Source organism: Crinia signifera, chromosome 9 (genome assembly GCF_055691185.1).
Source record: "Crinia signifera chromosome 9, ASM5569118v1, whole genome shotgun sequence".
Taxonomy (NCBI): Eukaryota; Metazoa; Chordata; class Amphibia; order Anura; family Myobatrachidae; genus Crinia; species Crinia signifera.
In genome coordinates, this window is record NC_139225.1 from 39,527,453 (window position 1) to 39,540,417 (window position 12,965).

Consider the following 12,965-nt stretch of genomic DNA (forward strand, 5'->3'; position numbering starts at 1 on the left):
TTGTTAACAGTGATAGAGATAGTTACAGTCGGAACACAGTGCTGGCTGTATATACTCAGGGATAGTTACAGTCGGAACACAGTGCTGGCTGTATATACTCAGGGATCGTTACAGTCGGAACACCGTGCTGGCTGTATATACTCAGGGATAGTTACAGTCGGAACACAGTGCTGGCTGTATATACTCTGTAAGAGTTACAGTCGGAACACAGTTCTGGCTGTATATACTCAGCGATAGTTACAGTCGGAACACAGTGCTGGCTGTATATACTCTGTAAGAGTTACAGTCGGAAAACACAGTGCTGGCTGTATATACTCAGGGATAGTTACAGTCGGAACACAGTGCTGGCTGTATATACTCAGGGATAGTTACAGTCGGAACACAGTGCTGGCTGTATATACTCAGGGATAGTTACAGTCGGAACACAGTGCTGGCTGTATATACTCAGGGATCGTTACAGTCGGAACACAATGCTGGCGGTTGGGAACACATAAAGAAAAACTGCTATACACAATAACCTTCTTTGTTGCCAGGAACACATTAGCCGTATCAAGCATCTGGGAAACAATTCGGCTAAAGAGCCTTTTACATCATATTGCATTGAAACAATTACAGTCATTGTTTTTGCTAATTGACTGTGTTTGTCCATGCCTCACCTCCCCCATAGTTGGGTCATCAGCCTTGTAGGCATCTAGCTTGTCTTGGATCAGCTGCGCAAGCATTGCATTATCTTTATAATCTCTGCGGAGACATACAGGAGGGTATTTAATGCACTTACTGTATATAGTCTACATAACAAAATGCACCAAGCACACTTCACTGATTAACCCTGAAGAGATCCATTCAAATCCTGTAAGCACCACCTGGCTTTTATTCAATGTCTATATTGGGTGTGCAGTGATTTCTTCAGAAAGTGTCACTAGAAAAATGGCCCAAGCACAGGAGACTAGCACAGGAGCCAGAGTGTTTAGTTCATGTTCCAGGACAGTCCCTTCTTGGGGGACAATTCTATGACAGAGGTTCTACATGGACTGCCTTCTCCTCTAGTCTATCCTCCCTACGGCCAAACTGCAACTACTTTGAACATAAAAACCTAGTCCTTCTTGCCTTTTCAAAGGTCCCTCTTATGAGTGTGATGCTTATACAGCATATTTTTAGTTAAATGGACAAATACCAGTAATCCTGCACATAAGCTTACTTGATAAGATCATATCACACAATGGAATCCTTGGAAGAAAAAGTAGGTCTAAATGACTGGCAAGGGATTAGGGGCTAGTGCTCTTCCACACTGGGCCTGATTCGTGCATATATCGATCTCCCTTCCAGATACTTCCAATGATTGAGTCAGCCGGCAATAAATTGGTTCTTCTAGACCAGGGGTGGCCAAACCTGTCCTCAAGATCTACCAACAATTCATGTTTCTCAGGTCACCTGTGGATCTATAGTAGGAATGACTGCGGCAGGTTCGAAAATGTGACAGTTACTAATGACTACAGCTGTGCACCAGCTTGTGGATTTGGAAAACGTGGATCATTGGTAGATCTCGTGGACCAATTTGGCTACCCCTGTTCTACATGGTCCAAGAGGTTCTTATTTGCCATTAATTGGTGTTTATAGGATCAAAAAAGTGTTGAGATTATACCTGAATTATAAAAAAGGTTTATTTTATGTTTCTATGTGACAATCCGCCCCAGTCTCCCTTCCTTAAGAGCAACCATCATTAATATTACCTGCCTTAAGTTGCCTTGCCCATTATGTATCCCCTACTCTGACAATCAGATAATATACCTGCCATCCAATACATTGCAGTATCCCACCCATACCCTGCATTGCTCACTCACCCACGGTAGCGCACAGCCGGATACTCTTTCAAGGTGGCGCACAATGTGGCTAGCTGCTCTGCAAGGCGCTCAAGGATCGGGTTCTTCATCTGAGCCTTGTGAGGGCTGTAAAAGCTGTGGAAGGAGTCAGGGTAATCCAAGGAGAACACCTAGAATGGACGGAGGGTATAGCGGGTTTAAAAGAGAAATCATTCTGGCTGCTACACAAATTAAATAGATAACTATACTTATGTTTTTAATATTAGGATAAATGATGTTAATAAGTTTGTTGATATGACATAAACACCAACGCACAAACAGGCAATGTTTTAAGTCTGAGCAAGCAGTCAAGTCGCACTTAAATGGCAAAAAAAGGACATAATTATATAAATAACTAGTTAAAAGTCCATCAAACTGACGGCTTAGTCCCTATTTGCTCCTACCGCCAATCTCTGTCTTCACAGCTCCCTCTGTCAATATCCAACAAGTTTGAAACAGATCATTTTGCTTTCGCTTTTAGTTAAGTAATAATTTGGTCCGTCGTGTGGCCTCTAGTGGTCACAGGTGGTACTACACCAGAGAGGTGAGGAGTAGTTAGCCTTATATATATTTAGATATAAATTCATTGTATAATCTGTGAAAGCAGCCATCAAAAACAGAAAATCTTATAGTTCCTATAAGTGACTTTTCCCCTCTGAGAAGTCGCACGCGATCCCCCTTGAGCTGCCTGGGAAGGTCCGCATGCAATATATTGCATGCGGTCCTTTTGCATGCAACATATAGCATGCGATCTCAGCCAAGCCTGCCTGACTTGGAGGCTCCAGTGCAATGAGCACGGGACTGCGCACAAACCTCCTGTCATGCAATTTCAGCTTTTTTTCCTGCAATTGATTGCTGCAATTGTAGGAAAAGAGCCCAAATTGCACATGAATTGCAGTCTATAGGGGCCTTTATGTTTATTTAGCAAGGTTTATTTTTTATTTTAAACATGTGTGTGATAGTTGGTTTTGTTAACTGTCCTCCTACAAATAATCATCTCCCGTGGGCTTATCTTTATCATATATTATTCAGTTTTTGATTGCTGCAGTACTTAGTAGCATACAATAACACTGACCTCTAATCCCAAACTAGATCAAACAAATTTACGCTTAAAGACTAGCGTGTGTTATACAGAATTCCGTAACATGCAGACGGAAACATTCATTGAAAATCTAACCCTGACTGCACGGGTCAATTGTAAGAGTTACCTTTCCCTAAAATGTATGGACATTTCCAGTTTGACGAAGCTCAAGACCCCTAAATATACTGTACATATGAACCCTTTGAGTGACAACATGTTCAAAATATTCACAAAAAATTCCGTTGTCGCTCACATTTGTTATATAAATTCTATTTTTTTTTAAACTGTAAAATAAGATTATATTTCCTATATAAGGTAACATTACAGGTCATTATGATGAATAAAAATGTTTGCTTTGCAATTTTCACACCAATTTTTTTTTAATTCACTTGGCACTCAAAGGGTTAAAAAAACCCTCTTACAGATGTAGGATTACTGCTGTGACCACTCACCTGTGACTCATAGGGCAGGAAAGCAATGTTTATCTCAGTCAAAGTCTTGATGACTTTGGAAGCTCGCGATTTGACCAGCTCATTAAACAGACTGTCTGGACACGCTGTGGAGAGAGGTTGATACTCAAAACTGAAATGGTAGATGATAAGGAGAAGATGGGGGGAGGCACATGACAGAGAACGTGACAGAAGGGTGATAAAGACCAGTTCTGCGCTATGGGCGCACTTACAGTCAGTAAAGAAGACGTGTGCTGCTTTGTACTTAGCGGAAGGAGGATCTTTGAAGTCATTGATGAGGGAGTGAACAGACTGAAAGAGAAAGAAGGAGCATGAGAACGAGAGGGAAAGTGGTGCGTGGAGGCCGTAAAAGAGACAATGGGGCTTATTTACTAAGATGGAAGTTCTATTGAAGATGGGATGGGAATCAGATTCAATCTACTATCTTCTAGAAGGTGCTAAATAAATAAGTAGATTCTGATTACTACGGGCACCATCCCATCTTCAATAGAATTCCCATCTGAGTAAATATACCCCAATGGCGGTGATTGTGCATGAGTGATTAATTCCATAACTTTTACATCATTCTATTGAGGATCATTGTCCTTATGTCCTCTGTGGCCTCAGTTTGCTGTGATGACCCTTACTCCAATGTTGCCTAGTTCAGGTGTGGGGCATGAAGGTCTCACCACGGATTGCAGTGGTAAGGGCCCAGTCACTAGGAGGACATATGAACAGCCACCACAGATGGCCAACCATAAGAAGGACATGCAAAGAACAGGGCCCATATGTAAAGGAAGACACTGGGGTTTGTCAGTATTGACAGGAGGGCTGACCTTGGAGTGGTTTCCATAGAAACAAACCATGCGCCTAAGTTAATCAATGATCCTACTCCACCAAGTTACAGACCACTAGAGTAAGGGGGGATCCCTCAGGCAGTGGGAACCACCAGGAATTTCCCCTGCATACCAGTGGGTCAGTCCGACCAAGGCTCAATATCTAAATGTATCCACATATCATACACTAATTAATAATAACGTGTTCTGCTAGTAATTCAAATAATTCTACACATTTATGTTGGCATTAGGGATGCCAATCCGGGCCATTTTTTTCAATCGCGGGATTCCCAGGATCCCGGCATTTAGTTACTGAAACATTTTCTAACATAAAAATGAGTTACTGCAGTGCAATGTCACTCACATGTGCAGCAATGAAAACCTGCACCACTTAATTCCAAAATGCTGGGATTGGGGCGTCTAATCTTTGGGCTACAAATCCTGGGATCCCTCTGATCCGGATCCTGTGATTGGCCACCCTAGTTGGCATACATACACAATGATAGGACTATCATGAAAGGTTTGACAGAATCATTAAACCATAGTAGGGAAATGAATAAAGATTTGATAACAGAGTCAAAATTCAATACAATAAAATGGATGTCCTTAAACCAGCCGACACTTTCAGCTTTGTTAATAATGTGCATGTAAATAATAAAGCACATTTAGCCGTATGTTTTTAAGCATAGTATAAATGCTGCTGAATAAAGCAAAGTACAATATCAAATAGCAATGAAACACAATGAAATCACAATCTCACATATTTCTTTAAGTAGATCAGCAGATCTCACAAGTTTAGAAAATATTGCACCATTTTTCCCGTCGCAGTAGTATCAGGTGACAGAATAGTGAAGGTACAAACATACACATGGGGGGAAATTAACTAAGATGGATCTCTATTTCACATGGATGTTGCTAGGTAAACCAATAAGAATCGACCCCTTATTTATTTAGCACCTTCTAGTAGATAATGGATAGTATCTGATGGGGTGCCCATAGAAAGATCCCATCGGAAATAGAATTCCCATCTTATACCTCATTTTCACTGCCGCAAAAACCCGGGTATTTACCAGGGTGAGCAGTAATTTCCTGTGTCTCGTCTCTGTGTGAAAGCGTCTTTGTGAAATTCCCGGGTGTTATGCCCCGGGAATTAGACACAGGTTTTTTGCAGGGTTTTTCCTGGGTAATACACGGGTGTATGGCAGTGTGAACAGGCTAGACCCGGGTTTTTCTCACAAAATGCAAAAAAGCAAGTTCAAAGCTGCTTTTTAAACAGCCAATCAAAGATACTTTTTAAACATCCAATCAAAGCTGCTCTTAGATGCCACACACTTGATGGCAGGCATACCAGAGGGAAGGAGTGTGAACGGGGCAGACACAGGAATTTCCCGGATCTAAGGTGCAGTATGAATGGGGTCTGTAGAGCTGAGATGCTCTGTGCCCCGCAAAAAAAACGCTAACAAAAACCTGGGATTTTGCAGGGGTGGCAATGAGAACGCAGCATTAGTAAATTTCCCCCATGGTGCGATTTTGGCAATGACTGATGTTGACTATACTAGAAATACCTCATACTAGATTGTACACTTTTGGTAACATTTGTGCTGCCTGCACAGTCTGTTTTTATTGCGATACCCACCAAGCCTTATACACTGGGGGGGGGGATATTCTGGTGATTCGCAAGACTGCGAATTTGCAGCCTTGCGAGTCCACCAAACCCCGGCTTGCGAATGGTGGGACACTATCCCACCAATAGCAGGACGCGTATGCTCGCATGGCACGTGAATGGATGTTTCACATAAACATCCATTCGCATGTCAGTGGGAACCTCCCACATTTTTCGATGGTCGCCAACCATCAAAAGATGTGGAAGATGCAGGCATATGTAGGGTTGCTCTGAGCAACCTGACATATGTGTGTACGCTCAGGAGGAAGTGGGCTGGCAGCTGCCATCCGGTGATGTCAGCTGCCCACTCCCCACATGACCATCACAGACGCATTAGCATGAGAACCCTGGGAAAGCCCATGAAACGCTGGGCTTCCCATATGCTTATGTGCCAGCCCGCTGCCCCACCGCCCTCTGCACGCAAGGATGGGTGGGTGCGTGCACCCTGCGAACAGTTTGTACGCCGTGAGTGTACGCACCCAGCGCATGCACATGCATGTGAATGTGTATGCGCATGCGCAAAGTAACAACACCTGGCTCACTTTTCATAAGGAACAGAGGAAAAATCATCAGCCGGTGAGTAACCATCTAATGATTTTTCCTCTGTGCCGGCACATGCGAGCGGCTGTGTAAGCGCACATATACTGTATGCTCGCAGTGTAAGGCGGGGATTCGGGCGTCAGGGTCTGGTGTGTGCGTTTGGTGAGGCGCCGTTTACCTGCTCGCTAGGCAGTGACTATAAGCAGCCTAGTGAGCAGGTCTGAATGAGGCCCTCAGTTTTGTACCGTGTGCACCGTGTGTGAGCCTCTGTAGTCTGACACTAGCTGCGTATAGCGGGGTGCCATGTTCACAGAAAATGTTTGGAAGAAACGGAGAACATATGAAAGGGACTCGAACCAGGTATGATTTATTTTGTCTTTGTTCTTGTCTAATATACAGTAAATTTTTTTAGAGTTGGTGAAGCCAATTTATCCCAGTGTTCAATCTGGATTATTGCCGGCTCCTCATGAAATAGTCCCCAGAAAAAAAACAGAGTTAAACACCAGACGACCGGGCGTAACATGTCATCCCTGAGCTCTGTCAGAGAATTTCCAAATTTCCGGCAATAACCGGCCTACAGGGTGACTGGGTTTCAAGGTGCTGTGACACGGCTCTTGAAATCCTTGTACAGTGACCAGGGACCAAATGTAGTACAGTAGCTTCCAATTTGGCGGCTGTGCGGGATCACTTTTTATTAAAGGGGCAATCATTTACATAGCACAACCAAGTCTCGTAAGTGATTGCCACTTTAAAAAAAAAAACCTTGATGATTGTCTGGCATCCTGCCAAAAGGCTGTTATATTTTGCCTCAAGGTGCCCATACACGGTGAGATTTTTCCCATGCGTTTATATGGCATCGGATCGCACATGATCAAATCACATGCGTTTTGTGTGCAATGCGATTAGAAGACAGTACTAAAATTATGTGCAGCACATACTTTTTGTACTGTGCGATGAAATGCGCGCGGGAGCGCGCATCGGATTGCACGGTGCAATCGCACCGTGTATGGGCACCTTCAGGGCTAGACCAAGGACTTTGGTATTAGTTGGACATGAGTATGTTTTTTTTGTTATTTAGTTAGTTTGCTATATGTACTGTACTTCATATCAGTGGTAGAATTGTGGATGGTGGGCCCAGGTGCAAAAATATAATTTTGGGTCCCCTCCTCCACCCCAGACCAAGTTCACAATATCCAACATGGCAGTCGGTGACAGGGAGATGCAGAGGGTGACGAGGGTGACAGGGAGAGGTCGGGGAGGCAGAGTGTGACAGGGAAAAACAATGGGTGACAGCAAGAGGGTGGCACGGGCAGCGGTGGGCCCTTTAGTGCGGTGGGCCCTTTAGTCCTCAGGGGTCCCGGTGCACTGCACCTGCTTCCTCAATGATAGTCCCACCTCTGTTTCATATGTTGATATTAATATTATATTGCAGTCTTTGTACCTTTTCAGAGGGTGTGATCAAATACACGGCCTCCAGGCTGGGAAGTGGTTCTCTCCGTTTGTTAATGTCTTCAACAACTGGAAATGACAGTTACCGATTACGACAAACCATAACACTGTTTAAACAATCGCTAAGCCTAGTAGCAGCTGCTTAACATAAAAGACCTTCTGATAACATTCTCAAATAGGTTTGTAAACCTTGGCTCACCTCGGTAAATCTACAACCGTGAGTGTGAGCTATTGTTCTCTGTTATCAGTCATTATAAGAAGAAGCAAAAAAAAAAAAACAATGCCGTCTATTTCAATATAGAATATGGGTATGGAAAAATCCCCACCCACGACTAGGCTGTTAGTATATGTGTATTTGTATCTGAATTAGATTTAATAAATCCTGTCAACTTTTTTTATTTTTTTATTTCTTCACAACTGTCTTCCCGTCCGTTACTCACTTGTTATCCCTTCAGTCATGATATCCGTCATTTTACAGCATGACGACAACATGCGTGTGCTGAGCTGATCCACCACGAGGACCTGTGGGAACACGTGACATTATATGAAACAAAAAGATAAAAAAGAATAAGCTTTAAAAATGAAAGGTAAAGATCGCGGGGTTGGGACTCTTGCATTGCTATCTGATCCGCATATTTAGACATTTCCATAGGGGAACCTTTACCTTTGGTGGCCTAATTTCTACAACCCGGTGTCGTTCAATCCACCAGACTAAAGGCCCCATACACTGTGCGATTTGGGCCCTATTTCACCCGATTCGGATGGATCAGGCAGTGAAATCGCCCAAATCCTATGTGCAAACATCCCATCCAACCCGACGCGCGGCCCCGTGCGCATTGGGTCTGGGTCAGGAGGTCGGACGGCGCGCAGGGGATGTGGCGTATGGGAAGCAGGAAGCTGAGCGGGGCGGGCTGATGCAAGGAGCCGGGCAGGAGAGGCCGTGGACTCACTGACCTGGGCAGTGATCGCCGCAAGCAGGGAGCTCAGCAGGGGAGGCTAGTGGTCCGGGTGGTGCAAGCAGCGATGGGTACCAGAGACCCTGTAGTGTGGGGGAAGCCGGAAAGCAGCGGGCGGCGCGCACATAGAAATGAATGGACAGTCAGTGATTGGCTGAGAGCTCTCTCAGTCAGAGAACTCTCAGCCAATCACTGGCTGTCCATTCATTTATGTGTCTTTTTTTTCTATGTGCGCCCGCTGCTGCCCGGCTTCCCCTAAGCTACCGGCAATCTGGTCCCCTCGCCGCCCCGGGGAGTAGATTAGGTCCGACTTGTCCTTTGGAGAAGTCGGCCTAATGTATGGGGCCTTAACATTTATAGTACACTGATTTATCATGTATGAACGCTCTATGGGTCTGATTCAAGCTGGTCATACACCTGAAGATTTATTGGGCGATCTGGCTGGTTGGAGCAAAAAACAGCTCATGGATAAGAACAAATTACATTTGACCATTTACTTTGAAATGCTGGAAAACTGACTAACTGTCATTCAGATATTACCAGGTTTTTGAGTTTATGGTATTTTAGATCTACTGTACATTGTCTATGTTTACAATCAAAAGGTAGACAACTAATGGTCAACAGGGTCAAAAGCACAACAGGGTCAAAAGGTTGACATGGTCAAAAGGTCAATATGCAAAAGGTCAACACATGACGACATTAGTTTTTAATGTTTTTATTGTTGTCTATGTCGACATAGGTCAGTCTTTTGACCCTGTCGACCTTTTGACTGTCGACCTATAGTCATCAACCTTTTGATTTTCCACCTAGTGATTGTCTATCTAAAGCCTGTATACTGGTTTTTAGTCCAACCAGCCAGATCTGACAATAAATCTGTATATGTATGGCTAGCTTTAGGGGGTTATTCACATTCAATCGGTCCCCCACATTCGCACTGGGGACTGATTGTTTGTGACTGCCCATGTGCATAGGTCTTTATGTGCATGTGCAGTTGCTGTGTGCTCTCACCCACAGCACAGACGTAGGGGGCGTGAAGGGGCGTGGGGCAGCAAGCCGTGCAATTTGCAAATGGGAATGCCCAGCGTTTCATGGGCGTTCCCATGAAAACGCTGGACGTTCCCATGGAAATCCAGTGATAACGCGGGTACGGGGGGCGGGCAGTTAACTTCATCGGACGTCAGCTGCCCGTCCGCTTTCCACATAGCGCACTCACAGACCTAAGACACCTCAAATGATTTCCTCCCCGCACGCAAAATATCCATTTGCATGTCTGCGGGGGATCGCGGGGTGCGGGGGGGGGAGGGGGGGGGGGGGCGGGCAGCTGTGTGGCCAGTGTCTGGTGGACTCACAAGGACAACCAGAATAAGATCCAGAGTAAACAATGACATACACACATACTGACATACATTCACACACACACACACACACATATATAGTCGCACACACACACACGTCTGTACCTTCCACTCTCCTTTCTTCTTAACCTTCCGGATCACATCGTGCATGATCTCTGCAACAGAAATGGACATTTCAGAATGCATCTAACACAAATGATTATACATAGAGTAATATGAGACACGGACAGAAAGTATGTTATATCTATAATGTCTTGTTAGAGATAACAACATCATCGATATGTTCCATCCTTCATAAGCGTAAACACAGTCGCTACCGATGACGCTAAATTTGATGCACAGCAAATCAAACCCAGCGTCCGTCACACTGCGCAGAGCCGCACTTTAAAGGGAACCTTCTGTTTTCTGCCGACCTGAAGGCTAAACCCCCAATATGACCTCCTCACCACTACATCATGGCAGAGATAGGACATGGTACAAACTGAATCTCAGTGCTCACAATTACATCCCAGTGGCTCATCATTGATAATGGATAACATCTATGGGTATACGGTCACTAGGTCGACCAAACAAAGGTCGACATTCCTTAGGTCGATCACTGAAGATCGACAGGCCTTAGGTCGACACCTTCAAAAGGTTGACATGGCTTTAGGTTGACAGGGTCATTAGGTCTACACAAGTATAAGGTCGACATAAGCAAGATCGACAGTCAAAAGGTCAATGTGTTTTTCACAGGGTTTTTTTAAAGCCAACATGTGCCGACAGGCGGTATTTCATGCCCTACCATCCACTGGGGCATGGCGGAAGAATACAATAGCATGACGAGCGCAGCGAGCCATGCAAGGAGCCATGGTGCCCATGTCGACCGTTTGAAGGTGTTGACCTTCAATAGTCAACCTGATGTATGTTGACCTTCCTTTGGTCGACCTAATGATCCCAACCCCATCTCTGGCAATGAAATACAAAACGTTTCTGCTTAATTCTGCATATGCCGTACAGATATGCTAATGTACCGCCTCGCTTTTACTCATCTTCACCCTTTCAGCCACCCACATAAACACTTTCATGACAAGCGACTACAATGTACATTGCAGCTGCAGTGTCAGATGTAGAACACAGATTAGATGCACTGTACATTGTAGCTCCCAACTAGCAACAAAGTCATTTTCAAACCGGCATTACTTGTTTCTGCTGGATTTATCGCATGTAAAAGGACTCCGGAGGAGTCGCTGGGGTGTTCAAGGAAGATCACATCAAACACCTCCAATTTGGGGGACGATTTCACCCCAAACATTGGTCCGATCCATCACAATCAGGTGTAATTGTCCCAAATTGGACCTGTGTATGGGCACCTTAACTGTCACACATCGCGGCAATGCAAAATTCTATTTTAAATGGCGATTCACAATGTCATGGGATTTAACTACAAAAGGCAACATGGAAAAGCGCATGAAAAAGTTGGAAAATCTTCCTGAACCCCCCAGAAATTGGCAACTGAGATATCAGGACCACATAAAAGGCTGTTAGTGGCCATAAGCAAAGTAATTTAGGTCCTTATAAAGAATGCTTGATTTTAATATTAGTTATTAAAGGTGGACATATAGCCCTTTTACACAGCGCTGAGACCTGGGTTGACCCGGGTTATTTGTGCGGTCTGAAAAGTGTAAAAGATCATTAGATATGGGTGGGGTGTGTTCCAACTAAAATCTAATTTTCCGTGTAAAAATAAAGGGTACTTGTTTCCTAGCACGGCGCCCATTGCATACCATACTTAGTGGTGTGCGATGCATGCGATGCGATGCAATATTCATGTTAAATTAACAGTAGTGCTTGTACAATAAAATATCGCATAGCATTGCATGCCAGCAAATGGCATGCAATGCGATTTTTAATTGTACAAGCACCCCGATGGGTGCTTACAATGTTATATGCACCACCATTGTCAACGCCACCCCCACTATCAACGCCAACCTGAAGCGTGGCGAGTGCTGCAATCCCGCGAGGGGCGGCGGTACGCACCCTCCAACCTTTTCATACCCCCACTATCCACATCGGCATTGAGTTGACTTTTGATAGTGTAGTGAGCACAGCGAGTCACCGAGCCCGAAGCGTGTCGAGCGCAGCGAGCCCCGCGATGGGATGTGGAATAGGAGCCCGAAGTGTGGCGAGCGCAACGAGCCCAGCGAGGGGATGCTGCGCTCGCCACACTATCTAGAATCAACTCCACGCCGACGTGGATAGTGGGGGTATGAAAAGGTCGGAGGACGCGTACCGCCGCCCCTCATGGTCTCGCTGCGCTCGCCGCATTTCGGGTTGGCGTTGATAGTGGGGGTGGCGTTGCCAATGGGGGTGCATTTAACATTGAATGCATCCATCAGGGTGCTTGTACAATTAAAAATCTAATTTCATCGCATCACATGCCGCTATACTGCATGTGATGCGATGCGATTGTATAAGATGTATTACGATCAAAATCGGGAGCGCCGTGCTAGGAAACATGCTGTCTGACATATGTGGGCTGCATGAAGAAGCAGACAGTATTTACCCTGCACAGAAATAATATAAAATCATGGTATTTGGTCGACCACTATTGGTCAACACACAATAGGTCAATACATGAAAAGGTTCTACATACTTTAGGACAACATGGTCAAAAGGACGATACAAGCAAATGTTCGACATGGAAAAAGGCTGATGTGTTTTTCATGATTTTCTTGTTAAAGCCGACTTTTCCAGCCCCAGTGGGCATAGTAGGGGGAATATAAAAGTGTGCCAAG

General features: G+C 44.7%; 1 protein-coding gene across 2 annotated transcripts in view; it reads right to left on the reverse strand.

The window, feature by feature from the left end:
* STXBP1 (syntaxin binding protein 1) overlaps positions 1 to 12,965 on the reverse strand; it is a 56,348-nt gene that overhangs the window by 29,211 nt on the left and 14,172 nt on the right. For both annotated transcript variants that reach the window (XM_083158904.1, XM_083158905.1), the window contains exons 2-8: positions 10,294 to 10,343; positions 8,318 to 8,399; positions 7,870 to 7,946; positions 3,623 to 3,701; positions 3,393 to 3,496; positions 1,842 to 1,990; positions 657 to 741 (exon numbers count right to left, since the gene is read on the reverse strand). In XM_083158904.1, coding sequence (XP_083015030.1) covers positions 657 to 741; positions 1,842 to 1,990; positions 3,393 to 3,496; positions 3,623 to 3,701; positions 7,870 to 7,946; positions 8,318 to 8,399; positions 10,294 to 10,343 — 626 coding nt within the window. The remainder of the gene's footprint in view (positions 1 to 656; positions 742 to 1,841; positions 1,991 to 3,392; positions 3,497 to 3,622; positions 3,702 to 7,869; positions 7,947 to 8,317; positions 8,400 to 10,293; positions 10,344 to 12,965) is intronic.